A 22,957-nucleotide genomic window follows, 5' to 3' on the forward strand; every position below is an offset into this window, starting at 1 on the left:
CTTTGCTGCCTGAAAAATTGGACTGTTTGCATGTAATGAGACTGATACAACAGTCTTCAGCCAGAGGCCTCTTCAAATTAGTTGCAAGACTGACAGCTGCTGGAGATTCTTCCGGCTCACAGCATCGCCATCCATTGAAGATACCTGGATTGTATGAGTTATGACATTTGATTCCATTTTCAGATGAATAAAAATAATTTCACCATTTAAAAACAATAAATGATATTTGACAAAAGTGAATTCAGATTATTTGGAATTGAAAATTACATCAACTTAAATTTTAAATTATAGAAACAGCTAAAAGACGGTTTGTTTGAGTTACCTGAACATTCTGTTAAATCAACCAGTGTTATTAATAGGAATACAAAATAGGTAATTATCAAGCTAATTCTGGTTTTAAATAGGGCAGCATAATAACCAAGCAATTGTAGCAAAAAAATATAGTCCAAATAGCCTTTTTTTTAACTGTTTAATTAAATGCAGAACTTGAAGTCATTGCTTAATATTGTTTCCTCTTTCAGAGGCAACACCTACATGTCTTAGCCCACATTCCAGCTTTTGTCATGCTGTCAGTGTAGAGATTAAATGCCTTTGCTGGTTAATATTGATCCGATGAGTCATGGAGCATGGTTTGTGCATCTATTCAAACGGGCGGTTTTGCCAGTCCAGCCGTTCTTAAAACTTTGAAAGTGCGACAACACTTCTCCGCTTTTGTGTTTGCTAAATTCTTCACTGCATTGGTTCTAAAAGGAGTGGAAACAAACAGTTTCTTGTAGATTACGGCCACAGTGGTGCAGGATCAACCTGTCGCATAGTTTTGTTTAAAAAAAAAAAAAAAAAAAAGTAGGCTGCAGGACTTGCATGGCAGCCAGCAGATCAGGGCTTTAGAGCTGGGCAGGAATCTGGCTCTGGAACACGGCTGAGCAGGCCGACTGGCTACCATGTTGCTGTTAAACGAGTGTTTTCCGTGTTAATGTTTCACTTTGCTCACTCACACTCGGTACAAAGCTGCAGTTAAAAGCCTGATGCAGCCCAGCTGGGGCTCTGTTCACATTACATTCCAGGCTCCAGTTACAGCCTGGTTATTGTGGCATTAAATTTCCTCCTTTTGTATCCTGTGTCTTAGTAAATTTTAAGGAGGCTTTCAATGACTTTGTGTTTTGTCGATCCAATATTTTTCAGTGTATGTTACATTGCTAAGGGTTTTACTGACGGTTTAAAGTTGAGTCATGGTTTTATTTACAAGGAACTGATAACTGAATTAAGTCTCATAAAACTGATTTATGTTGCAGAATGATGCAAGCGTCACTTTAACGGCTCCTACATTCTGAGACAAGTGAGAATCAGAATTATTTGCGAGAGTGTGACCCTCCCAGCTTTTGTTCTCCACCTGTCCTAATCCTTCTTGATAACACCCCCTCGCCCCCCGGCACCCCCAAGTCCTGCAGTGATTCCTATCTTTGAAATGAACTGAAAATAAATCAGTCAAGCTGTTTCTACATTTTAAAGCCCTTTTAAAATCAGAATGCTAAGTGCTTTTCTCCAGATTTATAAATCATTAAGTACCTTAGCAATGCATCATCCCAAAGATGGTGTGTATTCACTGGATCGTGACGTGAATGTGCTCTGTGGAAGAACAGTATAAAAAGTACATTTATCTTCAGTGTTTTTGTTTTTTGTCATATATATCTCATATCTTTACACCCACATGAGATTTACGAACAGATTCTGGTAAATGGGTTGAGTATGGAATTCAGTTCTTTTACTGTGTTTGCACTTCTTGTGTTGATAAATAAGAGACCTTGGGTGACTCATAAAAAATATTGCTTTTTAATGGTTGAAGTGAACAATCATTAAAAATGACTGATCTGGAATTATCTACTAGCCCTATAGTCAGTAATTCTTTTCAAATTAGAAAAAGATCAAACAGGAAGCCAGAGCTGGTTTATTCTTCTTAAGTTTTATGTTTAATTAACGCATTACAAGCTGAGTTGAAGTGATGTGTAAAATGTGCTCTCTGCTCTACCTAGGGGTGTCTGCTGGAGTCGTTGTGAAGAACGGATCTTTGGGCAACAAATCGAGCGCCTCCAACTCGTACGACAAACCCAGCTGTGCTTTAAGCAGCGAGCTGGTCCTGCCCAGCTACAAGCCGTCCTGCTCCTCCACTCCCATCTACTACAGCAGTCCCCAGAAAAACTGCTCCGACTTGGACCCTGACCGCCACAGCTTGACCTCTCAGGACTCAGGGATCCCCACTCTGGAGATCAACCCTCCAGACCACGGCCACCATCACCCGGGAGATGCCGCCGAAGACTGTCCCGCCACTTTACCTCTGGACGATAACCCGGCCGACAGCAATGGCATGCACAGGTCCTCCACCTTCCCCCGCAGCGGCTACGACTCCGTCCGACACTTCAGCCCCACCGTCAGGCTGACGGCCGCGTCGGGACTGAGCGTGGGGGGCGGAGCCCTGAACCGCAGCGACGACATCTCGGTGTGCAGCGTGTCGAGCATGAGCACCGAGCTGTCCGTCTCCAACGAGGACATCCTGGACTTCACCGTCACTTCGGACTCCAGCGCCATCGTAACCCTGGAAACGGATCTCAGTGGCTCGGCCCACTTCTCGGACGTGGCGCTGTCGTCGCCGCCACCGGGAGATTTCCGGAGTACCGGGCGAGGGCGTCCGGGGACGGGCGGCATGCAGCTGGACGACGGAAAGCTCAAGAAACTGGGAGCTTTTTCCAATTTGTTCAACAGGCAAGTAAACGCTCACCTGTCACAACAACAGATTTTAAATTGTTCCAGAAATTATTGCGATAAACTATTATTGTCATTTTGAGAAAAAAGGCTTATTAATGCAAATCTGCCCAATCAAAGAGAAAAAAAACCTTGAATTTCTAAAGATTTAATACTGGAACTGGAAAACACTTTAAATATGCACAATAAACAAAGTAAACAACAGTATGTTAAATGAATTATGAAGTCTCTGTGGGGAAACAGGCAAAGGTGGCAGGTAGTGTTTCTCAAAATGGCGACTTTTCAACGATATCAAAGGTTATCGTTGAAGCCTTTGATGGAGACAGTTGCCTAAATGGAGATTATTGCTCTCATTTTAATTTGTAATTAAATAATTGCTTATTATGACAGTCTTAACTGTATCCACCTCACAATGTCTGTCAAAACATATCACTATATTGATGCTGTTTTGCTGTTTTATTGTGAAATTCTCAACCCTTATTAGTGTTCACACACATTTGCCATGTTACATCCACACACCTGGTAGAGACTTTCTACTAAACACCCACAGCTGCTATTGCAGTGAAACCTGGTTCTAAAAATGCTTTGACAGATTCAAAACATGTAGAAAACCATATGTAAATTATACCTTCCACTTTACTGTGCTTTCTGTTGATCTGTTACAACAATCATAAACATATTTATGACTGTGGTTGTAAAATGACAATGTAGAAAAAATAAAGATGTATGGATGTAATTTTACAACACACCAACTTGCGTAGATACAGACTTTTACAGAACTTGTTGCTCATATGTTCACACACAAACCTATTTTTGTTGTTAATGACTCATCTTCATCATCATCACGATGACTACTACTGAAATTGCATTGATGTTTGGTGCCATCTTCTACAGTCAAATTATTTTTTCTTTCTTTTTTTCAACAGTAGTCTGTTCTATATTTGCTAAGGAGAGACATTGAAGTTGTTGCCAACTCTCTTCACACTGGACTGAACCCCCTGCTTCGAAACTTAGGCTTCAAAAAGAGAGCTACAAATATCTATCAGTATACTGGCTAAAAGTGGGGGAAGCAAATAGCCGTCATCGTAGTGAAGCAATAGCATGTTCTGTGCTTGAGAGAGCTTGTCGAAGTAGACATTGCTCAAGGTTGTTGTACAAACTTGGCTTGGCCAAGACATGCCCCTAATCCCTCAAACTACCTTATGTTGGAGTTTACCCAGTCTGTGACCCCGGTGACACTGACCTTTTGTCCCCCACATGGTGAAACATTTGTAAGAGTTACTGCCATCTCACCTTGATGAGAAAATGTTCTCAAAGTAGAAACATTCACAGGACACACACACCACTTTTTAAAAAAGTAGAACTTGGGTCAGTGAGTCTAGATTTTATAAATAGTTTTTCATGAATATCTAATGAGGCATTTGAATTCTTCACTCAAGTGCACAATTTGAATATAGCAGCTGTCTGGTATTCATGGGGATTAGGAACCATAACATCCTGTGAATAGCTAAAATCCACAAATACTATGTAATGCATAGTATGTAATGCAATGGAAATTGTCCTAGCACTGCTGGAGAAGCTATGCCTTCACTCTTCAGGGTGTGAATACAGCTACTGGATTGGCTGCTTTGAAAACACCAGCTGGTAGCTTGTCGAGTAGCATTGCACCTAGGTATTTTAACTTCCCAAGTATCATTGTCTTTAGTATATATTGTATATAAAATCTATGAAAAGGTAAATTTTTCTACCAATTGAACCCAATTGGGTGATTCTCACGAACCCAGTCATTTGAATGTCTAAGAAGATTTTAAAGTCATACTCATGAAAATTAAAAATAATTCACTTTTATTTGAACAATCATCATTTCTAATATTTGGCACAGTTAATTGTTAGTTACCAAAATATTTTTTTAAATGTTTTTTAACTAATTTTAGAGTCAGAAATTCATTACCGTAATGCGTCCACAGTAAAAAAAAATGCTTTCACCTCAATTTATCATTGTAATTATTCAAGCTGGTTTATAAAAAAATACTACCAACTTGTGTAAAATAATGTAAACTAGCTCAATATTGTAATATCTAATGATTTCCTATTAAATAATAAAATATATTTTAATAAAAGTGAGTGTCCAGAGGTGCAAAACTCATTACCGTAGCACCTTGTTCGAAGTCCTGTTAAATTTATAGAATTTTTTAAAATTGAGTTATTTTGACCCATAATGTACCACAAAGAAGAGAAGACAAAATATGGCTAAAAAATAAGATTGTTTGACATATTTTGATTATGATAATTGTTATGTTTCTCCTTGCATACGCCTATTCGCACACCATAGGCGATCATTACCGTAATGTGCATTACCTCATGTGCTTAAAAAGTAAATGATTAGATATTTTTCTGTAGAGAAGATATCAGGGAATTTGTATTGTAGGTGAAAAAATTTTAGCTGACTCACCATGGCATGCTACCATTTTAAGCTATCTCATGCGATTGTCACTCATTACCGTAATGCACAACTTTCATTACCGCGTAATTTTAGACCTGTTGCGGTAATGAAAAACAAGATTACGGTGATGAACAGTGTCTTTTTGAAATGAAAAAATAGATAAATACATAGTGCATTTAAACTTTAATGCTCCTTATTGTTTTTTTTACACAATTACAGCAGTTTTTTATTTACTTCCTACTTATGAAAAATGGTTATACTATTTTATGGCAACAAATATTAATTACCTAATGTGAAGGGCAAAAGGAAGTAGTGCTGGATATCAATTAAAATTTCCAAAAATGCTTAGATTCAGAGGGACCCATTTCAACTCATGATCCAATTTGATGGTTTTTCGATTCAGTTAAGGATATTCCGCTATCAAAATTTTACTTGGAAGGTGAATGAGTGAAAGAAGATGTATACTGGGGGCAGTTCTCCTGGACTGGCAGCCCGGGGGGGTGGTCCACCTACAGAGTATGCTCCAACTACAGAGGGTTCTTAGGCCTCCCTGGTAATGTCTATTCTGTGGTTCTGGATTAGTCGAATCTAAGCTTCAGGAAGAGCAGTGTGGGTTTTGTCTTGGTCGTGGAACACTAGACCAGCTCTACACCCTCAGCAGGTCCTGGAGGGTCCGTGGAAGTTCGCCCAATCAATCTACATGCGTATTGTGAACTTGGAAAAGGTGTTCGACCATGTCCTTCAGGGAGCCCTGTAGGGGCTGACAGTAAGTCGGGCTGGTTTCCGGTGAGAGTTGGACTCCGCCAAGGCTGCCCTTTGTCATCGATTCTGTTCATTACTTTCATGGACAGAATTTCTAAACGCAGCCAAGATGTGGACAGGGTCCGTTTTGGTGGCCTTCACATCTCTGCTTTTTGCAGATGATGTGGTCCTGTTGGCTTCATCAGGTCATGATCTACAGGTTTAGTTCCCAGTATATCTGTAGTCATGGATGGGAAAATGGAGTGAGAAATTGACAGGTGGATTGGTGCAGCGTCCACAGTGAAGCATATACTGCTTTTCATTGTAAGCAGTAATGGCTTTCCATTATGGTTCAGCAATATGCAACATTTTCTCAGTTGCACTGGTCTGCCCTGGTGAAGAGAGAGCTGAGTCAAAAGACAAAGCTCTCAATTTACTGGCCAATCTACAACCCTTCCCTCATTTATGGGATGAGATTTGGGTCATCACCAAAAGAACAAAATCACAGCTACAAGAGGCTAAAATGTTTTTTCTCTGAGCTCTCCTGTAGAGCTCTCCTGTAGAGACAAGGTGAGGAGCTTGGTCATCTGGGAGGGACTCAGAGTAGAGCCACTGCTCCTCCACATTGAGAGGAGCCAGTTGAGGTGGCTTGGGCATCTGGTGAGGATGCCCGAGCCACCTCAATAAATAAATCACCCTTACATAAGAATAAATGAATAAAAATAAATAAAAAAAAACACCCAGTGAAGGACATAGCCTATTATCCAGGTCTGTGTAATATCGATTTTTGCGATATATATCAATATTTTCTTTCCTAGAAAAAAATCGATATAGTAATGCAAGTATTGCAACATCCAACTGTCGTCTTGTTCACTCATTGCTTGCTTCGCCGGGAGAGTGATTAGGTCATCAGGCTTAGAGTGATTCCTTCAGATGTTAAGTGTCAAGGTTAAAAAGGTATCAAACTATTCAGAGCAGGTACTTGGTGCACTTTATTTACTTCACAAATGCATGTAAGCTACAGTTTGTACTGTTTCAATTAAAAGAAACATGTTTTCTCACCACTTCTTTGATTCATTTTGTCCAGCTGTTGACTTTAAGTCTGTGTCCATGTCCAACTAGAGCCAGGTGTTGTGTAGTTGGTGCTTTTAATCAGTTTTCAGTTAAATTAATTCAATCCAACTCTAAGTCACAAAATGTCACCAAAATCACTCTGTCCCTCTAAAATCTTTCAGAAAATTGCAAAAGTGTATTGAATTGTATTGTTTGCTGAATATCGCAATATATATGGTATCGTGAGCAGAATATCGTGTATTGTATTGTATCGTGAGATTATTGAATCACTACAGCCCTACTATTCCTGAGGATTGATGAATTCGTCCAATTGCCCAACCTTACATTCCAAGCAATAAGCAGAGATGAAAAAAAGTCAGTTGTGGGTTTGTTTCCATGGCTCAACGTTGGTAAAATGTTTAATTTGCAGATGTATGTTTTGTTACATGCCATTTTATTATTTATGTGTAGTTAAATGTTAGTGTAATTATAAAGTGTTCATTACCGAAACATTCTCATTCATTACCGACATACGTTTTTTCATTACCGCTATGCTCATTTTATGATAATTTATTTAGATTAGATAAAAGAATTACATGAACTTTTTAATTCCTCAATGAAATGGTCAGACTCTTTTATATTATGGTTGTGTTGTTTTTTCAATTTAATGATTTAACACAAAATTAGAACAAAAATAGATTTTAAAAATGTATTCATGTTACGGTAATGAAATAATTGTTTACATTAAAATAATAAATTTTGTTATTAATGACTATTCTTTGTTGGTACCTTATCCTTTGTGGACACTGAAGTCCATGGTGTCCAAAAAAAGTGGAAAAATGTTTTTGTGGTTTCATATTTCTTCATCAAAATTGTGTTACGGTAATGAATTTATTTCTTCAAAGTCAGACTAAAATGTCTAAAAATACCTTTAAAAATATGCATAGAGGTTATAATTTTACATTGAAAGATAAAATTAGATTCTATTTTATAAAGAATGTGTGTTTTTGTGTGCATACAATGCATTTTTATTTTTGTTGTAAGTTGTACCATGTTCGTGAGAATTACCCAATTGGATACTTGGTTTTCTGTTTATGCAACTTTGGACTTTGTGCTTTGGGTTGGATTCACAATGTGATTTCTGCAGTGATGTTCAATCAATGTTTATTTCTTAAAATATTGCAGTGATTTGTAAATTGTTGTTGTTTAAAGTTTGTACCAGCTGGACCGACTCAGCTGGTTAATAAATCTTCATATGTTCTTAGCTGTGCTTTATAGTAGCCCTGGAGCCTAACATGATTTTATTCTTGTTAAGTGTTAAAGAAACAAAACAAAACTTGTCTTTCACTTCCCCTCACTGCTTTACCACATTACTTTCTACTGGACCCCTGAAAGTTCCTTGAATTTACAGTGACTCACCTGCAGAACCGTTGAATCTGTACCAAGTCATCATTTCTCTATTTCACTTCTGAAGAGATAAAAGCAATCCAGCTCTGCAGGGTTTCTGGCATTGATGCAAAATTTTCAGTGTCCTTTTTTAATAATTTTTTTTTTTTTTTTTTACCTTTTACGTAATAAATTTCAACTTATTTATTACTAAATAGAAGAACTTTGCCACCAGCAGCTCCAGTCTTTTTCTTAAATTGGATCTTTTGAAACTCCTTCATATTGGTCTAGCAGGTACTTTCACTACACTAAGGGGATTCACACTAGGAGCTGAAACCTTAAATCAAGGAAATGCTTTTCAGTTCATGTTCTTTTGAAAGTTAACTTTTTGACTTTTGCATTGGTACTCTTATTTGTTCTGCAGTGTCATTTACTGTCTTTGTGCTACAGTCCTTTCAGAATAAGGCACTTCTGGATTTCTAACAAATACCAAACAGCCAAGGACGCTCCTTGTTTCAGTCTCGCATTGAACCTGAGAAAATGTGAGCACAGCAAACTCCAATCTTTCAAGCACACACACTTCATAAACAAATCAAATCTGTTTATGTGTAGGATAATGAGTCACATGGCCACCACTCCCTTTGGTCCCCTCCTTTTTACAGTTCTGTTATCATTCTTACCTCCGATAGAGAAGTTACTCATTTCCTCCTCCCATTTAGACGAGGCATCTCCGTGAGGAGGCGGGCACGCTCAGGAGGAGTCGGCTTCTGCTCTCATTCTTCTTCATTAGTCTGAGTCTGTAGGAGTTTGTTCTAACTGTGAGATCAGCGGACCTGAATGTTGACCTGAGGCAGAGCTCTTGAGTAGTCTTCTCTGTGAACATTTAGCCATTACATTTGTGACTCTAGGCTTTGATTTGAAGCGAGTGAGCAGGATGGCAACTCCATCCCTTCTTCTGTACATTGACAGGTAGGTGAATGAATGCTTGCACATTTGCAACAAGCTTTGCGATGCACAAAAGTTGCTGATTGTTGACTCCTGATTCTGATCAGTTATAAAAGGTTGAGATCGCCTGCTAGTTTCTCCTCCATAAGGTGTTTTAGAGAAGACGACCAGGAGCGTTCACATCACTACAGTCCGACGTGGGAAAAACTTGATGTTCTCTTGCCGTCTTGTTCTGGCTTGTTTGGTATTTCCGTAACAATTGAACTCGCTGCCAGCTCAAGCATTTGAGCAATCTTATTCCCAGAAATCAGGGCTGTACACCAGCTCTGTCAACCTCTGAAGTTCTTGAGACTTGACAAATCTGAGCACAGATCCAACATACAACCACTTTTTCTGTTGGCCTCTGTAGCCGTTCCACTTGAGCGCTCGAGCATAGCCGCAGCCATTCAGCTGTCACATTGAGGCGCATTTGGCCCAGACTGAATGCAAATCGTTGTTCTTGCTTTGTGTAGGTTTGGATGGAGTAAACTAAAGCTCTACTGAAGAGCACACTCTCTGTTATGTCATTTTAGACTATAAGTCAAGGCTCTTAGTTTAAAGGTGGCCATTGCCCTTTGACCCATGTTGGGTTGTTATGTCTTGGTTCAGAAGGTTACTCAAGTTCAATGACTGACAGTATCTGTCCTCTCCACCCTGAGGCTAAGAATAGCTCAGTTTACTGATAGTCCTTATCAGCATTTAAATCAGATTGATAGTTTCATAAAGTATCTGGCCTTGCTTTAGCTGCTGTCTTTTTTGGCTTCTTGCGCACATGGTGTTCTTGCTTCTCTTTGGTTCCAGTGGAACTTCCTGACTTGGCAAATTCAACATCTCACAATACTGAATTTGTATTCTGACTTTTTTAAGAGCACCAACTTGATGTCATAAAAGACAAACCTCTTCGAAACAAGTCACTTTCTGCCACTACCCGACCACAAATAGGCCATGTTGATATATCTTTTGGGTCCCTCCTCCCTCATCAAACCTTACTCGGCAACGGAATGAGGAAATGCCTTGAGCTGCTGCTATTAGCTTCATGTGCTTCAGTTTAGCTAGAGCAGTGTGGAAAATAGAGCAGTCCGGTGTTAAATGTGTCGCTTTGAGGAATGTGGGGTGAAATGTCAGCAACCAACAGTACATATTCGTGTAGAGGTGTCATACCTCACCTTTTACTACGTAGATGTAATTGAACATGAAGTACAATTTGACACTCTGGCTGAAGATGCAGTGGTTGAAGAGTCAGAACACAAAACAGGAGGGGTCTTGTGTTTATAGGTTGTCAAACTGAAAACTGAAAGTGTCGCCTCTCCCCACTTTTTTCACTTGTGAGGTGTAGATGGTGTCTGTTTGGGTGGTTTTTCCAAAATAGTATTTGAGGTTGTCTGTACAGCTGCACAGAGTGCTGTATTGGAAAGCGCTAAATCCACTTCCTCTCAGCCACTCTTCTACTTTTCAGTTACTGTTGCTATTTGCTGTCAGCTCCAAAGAATAACAATTTTCTCTTCATTTTTATTTATCTCATCGTTATAGCTCTATTAGACCTTCTTTGACTCATAACTACTGTTTACAGCCAATTCAGATTTCTAAGAACTGTTTTATGTTCTAGGCTTTACAATTATTTCAAGACAAAATGTTTAGTTCTCATTTTAGCCTAGCTATAGCGTCCTACAGTAGTAATAGGGACAGTTGGCATTGCCAGAACAGCCATCGTAGATTCTCACCGTAACTCTGTAGCTGTTTGCTGTTGCAATACTGCACACAAGTAAAGGCCAGCTTGTATGTAATATTTTGTTGGAGTATAATTTTCTTTCAGGTAATGGAAAATTAGCACATTATGAACATAATGTTCTAGTGATCTTTCATGATGTCACTTCAATGGTTCTCCAGGTGGATATTATGCTCTGTATTACACTGTAATAATCAGTGTAATAATTACATCTTCAGTGTAATGTTTGTAATATTTGTAGGTTTAATCCCATTTTAATTCTTCTTACAAGAGACTACAAAAGAAAGTGCTGGAAATCCACTTCTGTACTGATGTTCCTTTAGGATTTCCAGTCATTGGCTGAAAATTATTTGGGATATCTTTTTATTATTATTATTATTAGACATCAAGTGACTGAGATATGTAATTACATTAAGAAAGCACAATATACATGCATTAATGTTCTTGGCGGCCATTGTTTGTCATTCTTTTAACATATTGATATTGGTCTGATAACCACTGATGTTTAGAAGCTATGAAAGGGTTAAAGAGTAATCGGTTATTGGCTATACTAGCAGTGTTAATATCATACATTTTTGAAATGTTCATTTGAGTACATCCCTAATTTGCAGTTAAGCAATGAGAAACTCGAGTAGCCCTGAATAGAGTTGTATTGTTTGACAACTGCAAACTACTTTTATTGTTGTACCATAACATTCCTATAATACTCAGTCGTAAACATTTTTATCAGCTTCTTAAACCTCAGACCTTGAACTGCTTGCGGCATAAACCAAACATTTCCTTATGTTTTCCTGGTTTGGTCGGTTATCACCTGTTAATGTGAACCAGCTGCCATCTGAACAAGCTCTCCAAATTAGATTTGCAGCGCAAATAAACCACCATTATTAGGAGCCTCTAACATTACAAGCCATTATTTCTCCTGTCAGATTACATCAAGTCTATATTTGACCATATTTGGAGTCTATTGAGGCTTTTAATTGAACTGCCCCTGCAGCAGCTGCTGCTTATCTGCCTACAAATGATGGGATTAGTGAGCTAAATGGTGCAGTGAACCCAGTCTGGAAACAGAACCTCTGCCTTCCATATGCACATGCAGTGGTTTGATACTTGCTAGTTTTGCCTCAAGTGCAGTTTTTCATGAGGTTGTGCTCTCAAATCTGAATAAAATGTTTAGAGCGTTGCTGTCAAGACTACTAAATTAACCAAACTAAAATGCAATCGCTGGATAAGATGTGCATAGATCTGGGTTAGGTGGAAATAAATCATATCACAACATGGACTATTTTATATCATAATATATATCACAATATACTACAACTAACTGTGCTTTAAGTTATTCCCTGAAAAATCTGACACAATATCATTGCTTACTTTTTTCCAACTTTATCTTGAAGTTAACTGTCACAAATGGGGAAAATATATATTTTAGTGTGTGCTCTGGGAAAAATGATGGAGAGAACGCTGCACTGAACCCGACTGAAACCCTCCTGGTTATTCCTCCAAATATTGATTTCTGAACTCTTCCTGAGCTGAAACATTAGTACTGTTGTTTCTAAATGCATATGAACTTGTTTTATTTGCATTATTTGGTGTCTGAAAGCACTGCACCTTTTTAGTTATTTTTGATCATTTCTCATTTTCTACAAATACAAAATTTTTTCTTTGAATTTCTTAGACATGTCTGTAATTCACAGAATAAAAGAACATTAATTTTGCACAAACATTTATATACAAAAAGTAAAATCGGAGAAACTGATAATTCTAAGTGGTCTCTTTATTTTTTTCCAGAGTTTTATATAAATCGATAAATGCTCCTTAAAAACAGAGAAATGATTAGTTACTTTTTAGAGTAATGTGTTCAATAAGCTTTTTACTATTACAGTCTGAAAAATATATTTCTTCTAATACTTAGAAGAAATGTATGCATATTGTCTGATCACCAAAATTTATGAAAAGTCAGCTGACCGATTACCTTCTATTCAGCTGACACTAACTCCACATCTTTGTCCAGAGATAAGTCTAGTGATATGATGAACATAATTAGCAAAGTATGTCTGCCTTTTCTTCTCCAGTCTAATTCTCTTTCTCGATCCCTGCCTTCTCTCAGGAACCTGTTTGCCAAGAAAGTGAAGGACAGTAATCCCGCGGAGCAGAAAGATCCGGGTTGGAAGCTGTTTGGGAAGATCCCGCCCCGGGAAGGCCCCCTAAAGGACCCCAAGAAAATCCAAAAGGTAGAAACGAAAGCTTCAGTGATCTCAAGACTCTAAAGCAAGAAAGGCTTCACAACATTAGAGACGATACATCTCTAAACCAGTAATGCCACACCGGTCTGAAATCAAATGTTTCTGCCATATGAATACTTTTCATACGACAGAAAGGTATTCAACTCTATATAAAAACCTTCCATCTCTGTAATATAATTCTGTTATCCTTGGAGAGGAAATCCCTTCCACAACCCAACAATAGATTGTTTGCTTACTGGTTATTTGCTTTGCTCCCTGTTTGCTTAAGCTTTTCAAAGAGAACATGACCTTCCTGACTTTGCCAGAAAAGAAGGGCTTCTAAGGAATCTGTTTCAAGGAAAAGTAAATTAATACATTTTCATTTTACAACGGCGTCCTGACAAGCTTTCAACAAAGCCATTGATTTATTATTATATGTCCTCTGTGTCTGTGCTATGAATTAGATTTCCCAGGTCCTTGCAGTCAGCTGTGGTTTAGGCTGAGCTGCATCACTGTAATAATGTATCGACGTAAACCAGCATTAGCTTGATGATGTCATTGTTTGCTTGTGGGCTGTAGCTTGAATAAAATCCCACAGCTGACTGATAAATCAGTTACATATTAAACCTTTGGACCTTAAATGGAGCCTAATAATGAAGAGGTCGCGTCTCTGAGTGAAATGAGCATGGTGTTCTGAGCAGAAACACCCGCATCGGTGTCGCTGAAGCTTGACGGCTAATTTTAGGAAGCCACGTGCTGGAGAGCAAACAACCAACCCACTGTTTGTTTCGACAGTTCATAGAAACCTGCAAAGTGTTGGCCCAGCACAGGTTTCACTGTCACAGGAGGAAGCATGCAGTCAGGGGGTTATGTGAGAGACTTTGTTTGGTTTGTAGATCAGTTTGCCGTCATGCAGACTGAAATTGTAAAGTTCAAGAACTCATGAGGCACAAATATTAGATTTTTAAAGAAAATGCAAAAACTAATTTCACAATTTTTTTGTGTGTGTAGCATGCTTAACAATTAACTAGACATGGAATCCATTATTGAAAGAAAAAAAGTAGTCTGATTTTGGTAGAAAATTGTTGTGTAATTATTGTTTTTGAAATATAAAATGGGCCTCAGACTTGAGTCCAAACTTGGGTCGGTTGTTCTTGAGAAGAACCAACTTTTGATCACTTTCTTAAAACATTCTTGAGCAATTTATCCACTGTGTGTGCCTGTCTGGGAATTTCGTACCATTGTAGTCAGGAAACCGTACAAAATCACTTAAAGGGCCACAAATGGTCTGACTTCAGGCTGCATTCACACTGGAGCCTAAAGTGACCCAATTCCGATTTTTTTTTTTTTTTTTTTTACTTAATGCGACCTGTATCTGATCTTTACATGACAGTCTGAACAACACGGGTCGGATTCTTTTTGAATGCGACCCAGGCCACTTGAGTATCCGATTCAAATGTATCCTAATGTCCAGGTCGCGTCCATCCCACCTGAACGTCACTGATACTCAACAAATGTCCGTATCCTGCGTCCTGATACGCGGAAGCGGGAAGAAAAACGACAACCATGGCAGACTGTAATGAGGATAAAGTTGTTAAAGTGCTGGCTTCGGTTGGAAAACTACTTTAAAATCGTAAGATATGCTACATTGTTAGCATCCATGTTTATGTCCGCAAACATGGAGCACTTCTTATTCATGGTGGTTGGCAAAACACCGAGTTCACTCTCTGTGTGTGACGTTATTGTGCCCTCTACTGCGCATGCGGGACACTTTCAGGTCGTCTGCAGAACTGGAGAACACATACAGGTTGCATATATTTGGATGTGCGAACGGCCACGACAAAAAAGTCCAATTTGACAAAAAATTGTAATTGGGTCACTTCAGGCTGCAGTGTGAATGCAGCCTTATTCATCGGAAGTCGGTGTTCTGTCGAGACACTAGAGTGGAAGTGCAAATATACTAAATCAAACATCTTCCACAACATTTTGAAATTATGAAAGAAGTGTGTGTGACTGGAGCTCATCACAATCCCAGCACTCTTGGCTCTGACAGTCAGTGCTTCACAAAACTTACTTGTTCGTTCTTTTTTTTTTCTTAGCTTCCTTCATCTTATGATCTTGTGGCAATACTGTTTGCTCCCATTCGCTGAACAACTTTAAAGATCAGTCCATAGACGGCGACATTCATTTTTACTTCCATAAACAGAGCACTGCTGTGTGATGTCTGCACTCTTCTTCTGCGCATGCAGGTCGCCTTGGGGTTGTTAACCGTTCACACAGAAGTCTGATTGCAATCGCATTTTGGTATGAAAGACCTGGTAAAAAAAAAAAAAATCTGATTTCATCAAAAATTGCAATTAAGTATCTAGACCGGCTGTGAAACGCAGCCAGACATGTTGTTTGCAGTGCAACTTGGCCACTTAGCTGTGTTGTCTCACGTTAGAAAGAAGAAAAAATGTAGTTGTCAGATTAGACTGGTTGAGCCTGTCTACTTCAGAATCAGCTGATTCCAGTCACCAGCTGAGCTGTTGTTTCGTCTCTGTTTGTAATGCAGCATATTCTACTAGTGCCAGCGCTCTGTTGTATTTATTTTCACTCCGTTCCAAGCTCCGTTGAGGTGTTGCTGAAAGCTTCTCAGCCTCCTGTTGGGAGGCTGAACTGCCTCTGTATAATCTCCTGCTGCTAATCACATGGGAAATGGTCTCAGGCCCACTTATAGCGCAGCTCTTGACAAGTAAAATGCACCAAAGAAACGGATTAGTGTGTAATTAAGGGGGTGAGGAACCACTTGTTTTGCTTTCGTTTGTTCTCTGGGTGACACTAGAGGCGGAACAATCGCTGTTTAATTCAGTCCTGGCTGCAAAGCTCAGTTACATCTTTAAAGATCAAACCAGTGCCTTACAAAGACTTTCCTTTGACTTTTTAACATGAAGTCATGTTACAGGAAAGGCTGGGCAATATAACTGAAAAATAAAAGATTTTTTTTTCCTTTCATACCAAATTCAATTTCCAATTTTATTTTTTTCTCTAGAAATAAAATACAAATGACAAAAAATATCTTCAAAAACTGGCTTTTAGCACCTCTCATATTACTTTTCAATGGTTTACAGTGGCCTGTGTGGGTGTAAACATATGGGCATGTGCACACTGACACATGTGCTTCCTATCTTATCTCTGGTTGTAACCCTACACTCCATTGCAAGATTGGTTAACGCTGCTCAGATTTCAGGCTTCTGTCCTGCAACGCCGGCTGTTTTCAAAGATGAACTCATTGCACTGTGTTTAATGCCAAAGCTCAACAACTATGAACAACTCTGTTCTTTTTACTAGCCATATTTTGTCTTACACCAAGTGAAAATATCCCACAATGGTTTTGTCTTTAAAGGGGCAGTAACATGTGAAATCGACTTTTGAGCTTTCCATCATATTGTAATGTTATGCCCTCATCAAAAACATATCTGGAGTGTTGGCTTCATTCGCTCATGAATGTTTGAGAAATTCTTGAATCTCCATGGCAACCATTCAGCTGTGCAAAACCCCTGGATGGACCTAACTCCACCTCCTCAGATGAAGCTCCTCCTCTGAGCTTCAAAGTTTCTGCCTCACAGAGCATTCTCCCCCCCACCAATCAGCTCCTTCAGACTAGCCAGAAGCAATTAGTAAACACCTGGTGAACACATGCTGAGCTCATTATTGGAGACACTCCTCAGTGCGATGCTGGTAAAAACATTGCTAAAGGGCTAATGGTGATGTTTGATGACTTCCTGAAGGAGAAGTTTCAGAAAGAGTAGGAGTTTCTTAAAGAGACAGAGGCCCAATTTAAATCTGGAAGTAAAATGTATTTTAAGTCACTTTATTGTGCTATAAAATGGCACATTAACAGATGACGTTGCCCCTTTAAAACATAAAATAACACATTTGAAGGAAATGTTCTTGTTCTTGTTCTTTGCTTGAGAACAATGGGGGGACAATGTTTCTAGGGCAGCAGATAAGGAGACTGCCGGTGCTCAGTCGGCCTCGACCGGACTGGGAGAGCCGAGGTGAAACCCGATCTGTTACTCTGGGCTTGATTAGCTGGACTGCCAGAGATGAGACGAGCGCAGAGCCTTTCGTTGCAGACACGCAGACCAACGGCGCAAGGCAGGGCTGATTCTGCTGACACACACAGCAGCCAAAGACCTGATGCAGAGTGGATCATCGTAGCGTCACTGCTCAGACAGAGAGAGAGAGAGAGAGAGAGAGAGTGGGGGGGGGTGTTGAGTGGATCATAGGGTGTCATGCCCCTGCTGCTGCATCCTTTGCAATGCGGGGTGTGTCTCTCCATCGGCAGCCTGCCTGTCCCTCTGCCCCGGGTGTCCTGTTACCAGGAGTGAGCCCTGCCGAGCAACCGTGATGCTACGCTAGGCTACCGGAGAACTGTCCATCTGCAAGGAACCGTAGCGTTCATGGTGAGTGAAGTAGCCGCTGAGCTTTTTTTTTTTTTTTCCCCTGACCCCCACCGAGCGACCGTCTCCTTGTCTGGCTGAATCAGAGGACATCGGTTAGCTGCAACATAAAAGAGCCTGTACAGAAGGAGGATTGCTCCGGTTTCACATAATAGCCTCGCCGCTTTGTGTGAGCGGAAGGCGATGATGATAACTTCTCCGTTTCAAGATGGATAAAGATGTGTAGCATTGATGGAGTGCTGAGCTTTTTCATCCTGACACGAAGCTTTCAGCTGCGCATCAAAAGCACGTGCAGCAGGGTTCCACCACCAGCTCTATTCTCTTTGAAGCACTCGTAGGATTTCCTCCTGCAGTTAAAGAGATGCAGCTCATTTAACTGTTGATTCCATGACAGTTTAATTCCTCTTTTCAGTCAATGTTTGGATGAAATGGACTGCAGGAAATCCCCGTGTTTATGCCACTGGCTGTAGAGCTGTCCATTGAGGTGCTCTGAGATCTCTTCCTTGTTTGCTGAAATCATTGCACCCATGATCGTAAACTCATTCAGTGGAAACTGTAATTCACCTGGGGGTAGAATAGATTGTATGGAAATTAAATCATTGTTAAATAATTGTTTTGGATCAAAATTTTTTGAAAAGAGCTTGAATCTCCTCTTAAAATGACAAATTCTGGGAAAACTGCTACTTTTTTTTTATCAACATTATAGTTCTGAAACGCAAAAATCTTCAGTTAATGCACCATATTAAGTCGGGCCAATTAACAACACTCTTCAGTTTGGAGGTTGTTACTGTGGGATGCAGACTTGGCTTTTTTTCACAATTTAATAACATGTTTATAGATGAAGTGAAAATGGTCACAAAAGGTGTTTGCAGCTATTTTAAAAGGAACATTCTTTCTGTGGAGGCATGCCTGCTGCTCAGCATTTAGTATGCGGCTTTTTCATGCTCAGAGATGAGCAATCTGATACAAGACATCACTTTGTTTATGCTTTAGAGACATTTATTCAAATTAATGGAGAAAATTGACCTCGTGTCAGAAAGGCTACAAAGAAATATTTTCATCACTAATGTAATTCTTATAGAAAAATCCCATTTGGCTAAAATATGTACCAAATTGTACCAAATTTCAAAGATTTTAAAAAATTTAAAATAACCCTAACCACCATTGGTATCTCTATAAATAGGGGAAAATTGTAAATTAGAGAAAGTTGGGCAACTACATTAATGATAGCAATACAATAGCTCTGGTGCTTCACACTTGATGCAGATGAGTTCACGCAGACCTCAGAGCAGTTTATGAAACAAATTTTAACGCCCGATTTTTGAGACAATACAAACCACATTCTCCATATGCTACAAAAGCATGACTTGGGTGCGCATACTGGTTTGGTCTCTTTAACTTTGTCTTGTCCTCCATGACAAATGTTTTTAAATGGATGTTTAGCTCTCTCTTCTCCATTTGTTGGTCACATGAGTGTGTGCACTCCAGAAACCCTCATACTCTCACCGCTGAGTTATCCATGCAGAAAATCTTCACCTTGGTGATGATGACGTTTGGTGTCGTGCCTTTTGGTTGCTTTGGTTTGGAACTCTAATTTTATTACTGTTATCTATTTCAGTGTATATTTGTTGGTATTTTAATCATGCAAAAAAAAAAAATAGAATTCATAAGTGAAAAGAAAATCAGCAAATCCACATTGCTGTTCTTTAAATTAAAATGAACCGGGGCAGTGCTAACTAAAGAACTACTAGACCTAATATTTATGATGAGTGCTTTAGGGTTATAAAACTAAAGCTAATGCGCCAAACTGATGCATATTTCGCAGAAGTTAATGCTAAAGTGCTAACTTAAATTCAAATTTAATCAACTCTTTCAGAACAATAACCCACAAGCTCCCATTTAAATTTGACATTTCTATGTTCTATAATGCACTTAGATATTGTATTTGTGTTTTATGCAAAGGGAGAATGTGTGGAGAGGAACTGGAACTGCTGCGTGACCAGTCTTCACCCACTTCAAAATAAGAGCATGAATATAAATGTGCAACTACTTGAAGATTAATAACTAAAACTTTAACACAAACTTTGAACTTTATTCAACTTGAAAGTTTACAAAGCAGCCGAGAAAAGTAGCTCTTTAGCATCTAAGTAGGGGAAGCTAAGTGTGCAACAAAATAAAATTAGCTTTGGCGTTAGCGCATTTGCGGAAGTGTGTCCACTACTGAAATTGACCATAATGAAGACTTTTATGTATTTGGTCTCAAGTCCTGAAAACAAATCCAGCATACCGTCAAACACGGGTTAATTGTAGCGTCAGATTTGGCGTGCTATTGATTGATTGATTTATTTTTTTTCTTCTTTGTCACTTAAAAGTAATCAGAAAAAATGTATTGCAAACTCGTGATCAATTTCTGACTCAAAAGGCTCATGATGGAGCAATGCTGTGCTTCTGAGTGTCAGGACAGACTTTTAACCTTCTGTTCTCAAACAGATCAATAGCTGCTGATTCCAAACTGTATGAATAACGACAGTAATGGACTGCATTCCTTTTTATCTCAGCACACAGATGATCTCAGTTCATTCTCGCCGACTACATTAGTTGTAAAAAAATGTGCTGAATTAGTAACTCCCTCTGATTCAACACTCCAGTCAGCAACTAAATACTTGTTTGACATGTTTACGTCCTACATCCGAGGATAACTGAATCTGTTACAAAGTCATTTCATTATTTTCATCTTTTTGCTTTAACTAATCTGGTAAACGGCACTGTCCCCCCAGGAATGTCAGATGTTTGGATGAATTAGTCACTGAGTTTCTTCAGATTTCAAACAGATCTTTATCATTTTTTTATTTTACGTATTATCTTAAAGAGTGAAGTAAAACATATTCTACATTGTAATTGATCAGAGCTCGTTCACAGCTTAGTTGTGAACTTCTCACCCATCTAGTAATGATATAAATTACTATTCACAATTTTAAAACACAGTTTCAAAATCACCAAAATGTTCCTTTATACATTTCTTTTAGAGTAATGTGAGTAATTCACTCCACCTACTACTGTGCAAAAAAGAATTTGAGAATTTGGAAATATTTAACGTTGCAAAATACATTTGCACATCTATTGCTAATGTTAGCAGTAGCATAAAAAAATTGGTTCTTTTGTTTTTAATTTGAAGCACTTATTTTTTATTTGTTTTAAATGTTTGTGTGAATACTTTTAAAAGCCGTCAGAATTTCGTACCAGCTCATGCCAAGTTTGGCTCAGTTCCAGTTGTATGATTGCTTATTTATTCAAGTAATATTTAGGGGCATCATAGGCAGATAGAAAAATAAAAAGTAAATTTCCGCCCGAAAAAATCTCTGAAATTTTCTAGAAAAAAAAATGTGGAAATTTCTGAGCTTCAATACTCGGAAATTTTTGTTTCAAAAGAGTTGTATTTACTTAAAAAGTTCAAAACTTTTTTCCCTCAAATTTCTGAGATGAATCTCAAAATTTGAGTTTTTTTATTTTTCAGCAAATTTTCAACTTTTCAAATGCAAAAATGTCCTTGTTTTTCTTCTAGAAAATGTTTTAGTTTTTTGCTGGAAATTTACCCATTTTATACTCAATTCACTCAATTTGTATTAGCAGCTCATCATTTTATTTATAATAAGCTAGTTAGCTCGCAAGCTAGTTAGCTTGCGAGCTAACTAGCTTCCCCCCCGCCCCCCAATCTATCATGTAGATGTTTGTATGTTTTTACCACTGGCTCTCCCTGGTACCCACCCATGTAAGCCAGCAGAATCCCTCAGTCATCCCCTGTATTTTTTGTTTTTATTTTTTAATCTTAATTTGAGTTGGCATTAAAAAGTCTTAAATTTGACTTATTGAAACCTACAGACACCCTGTGCAAATGATCACTCTGGTTGTATTTCTTCATGTATCTGAGTCTCTGCTTATAATTTACTCTGAACGATGATGTAGTTTTGCTATTTAAACTCGGAAACCTTCCTGTGGTTCCTGCCTGCTAAACCAAATGAAGCCTAGTTACCTGTTCAGTGTGTTCTGCTAGCTAGCCTCAGGCAGATTCCGCTTAATGGTGTCATGAAACCAGGAGGTGTGTCGCTGCTGTAGCCTTTAATCTGACAGTATACATTATTTAGTGAGGAGGCTGAGTTTCCATGACGATTTGATGCCAAAGAAACAATATATGGCAACGCCTAAGGAAGCACAATACCAGAAATACTTTTAAGTGATGTTGCTAACTTTTGCCTGCGTTGTGTGGCAGCAGGTTATGATGACAGCAGAGTAGTTATAAGTGTGTCTACTTGTCTGGTGAAGAATTTAGCTGTAAAGGCTATTAGCTGCCAGCTTTAACACCAGTCAGTCAGTCGGTCAGTCAGTGCAGCCAGGCACTCAGAAGCTCTTTCATCACTTTCCGGAAACTGGAGAGCTCCGTTGAAGGGCAGCATGACAAAGCATGTTGCCGTGGCGCCAGGTTATCACGGGATATGCTTGCTGTTCCAGAGGAGAGCTGCTGCACACGGAGCCAAGCTGTGTGAGAAACGCACGCACGCACGCACACACACACACACACAGAGTTCTGCTTTCCAGTGTTTCATCTGAAACCAAAGCCAGTGGCTCACTGCCAGGTTCTTTGCTGTGAGACGAATAGCTGGCTAATAATGCAGATGTATCCTTTTTCTGAAGCACAGGAAAACACCAGTGACTTTAATTAGCCTGGTTTCTATCATAAAGTAATTCCTTCATTGATTGAAGGAATTACTCTCTTACTGGTATTATAGAACTAAAGCACACAGAGCAGGCTGAGAAATCTACCGTCTTAGGAATGGGATCCGACATGAACCAGAGGATCTGGATAATTCAGATGTTTTAGCTTCATTAATCATGAAATGGGTGAATTAAAAAAATAAAAATAGAGGTCATAAATGTTGCTAGGTAGTGCTTTAACCTAATTTTAGATGAATGTCTTCAGATTTATACTCATGTTTTTTACTGTAGCAGCTAAGTGCTGTTTCGACAGCAGAATTTGCTGAACAGTGAAGCTTTAGCCTCTGCTTTATATTGTGGTTTAATTTGTCAACCTGACGCACAGATTTCACACATCCTTCCATCTTTCCTGCATTCCCCTCGTTAACATCATGTTCTTTGCAGAACAGATTCTACTAGCAGTTTCTACCCCTTCCCTCCTTTCTTCACT

The 22,957-nt window shown here is 39.0% G+C and overlaps 1 protein-coding gene across 1 annotated transcript in view; it reads left to right on the top strand.

The window, feature by feature from the left end:
- The window catches only part of tbc1d14 (TBC1 domain family, member 14), a 43,435-nt gene that overhangs the window by 1,522 nt on the left and 18,956 nt on the right, over positions 1-22,957 (top strand). The window contains exons 2-3 of the mRNA XM_088015300.1: positions 2,031-2,757; positions 13,198-13,321. Of these exons, the coding sequence (XP_087871426.1) occupies positions 2,031-2,757; positions 13,198-13,321 (851 nt within the window). The remainder of the gene's footprint in view (positions 1-2,030; positions 2,758-13,197; positions 13,322-22,957) is intronic.

Source organism: Poecilia mexicana, unplaced genomic scaffold (assembly GCF_051168715.1).
Source record: "Poecilia mexicana isolate PSO_F unplaced genomic scaffold, ASM5116871v1 scaffold_18, whole genome shotgun sequence".
NCBI lineage: Eukaryota > Metazoa > Chordata > Actinopteri > Cyprinodontiformes > Poeciliidae > Poecilia > Poecilia mexicana.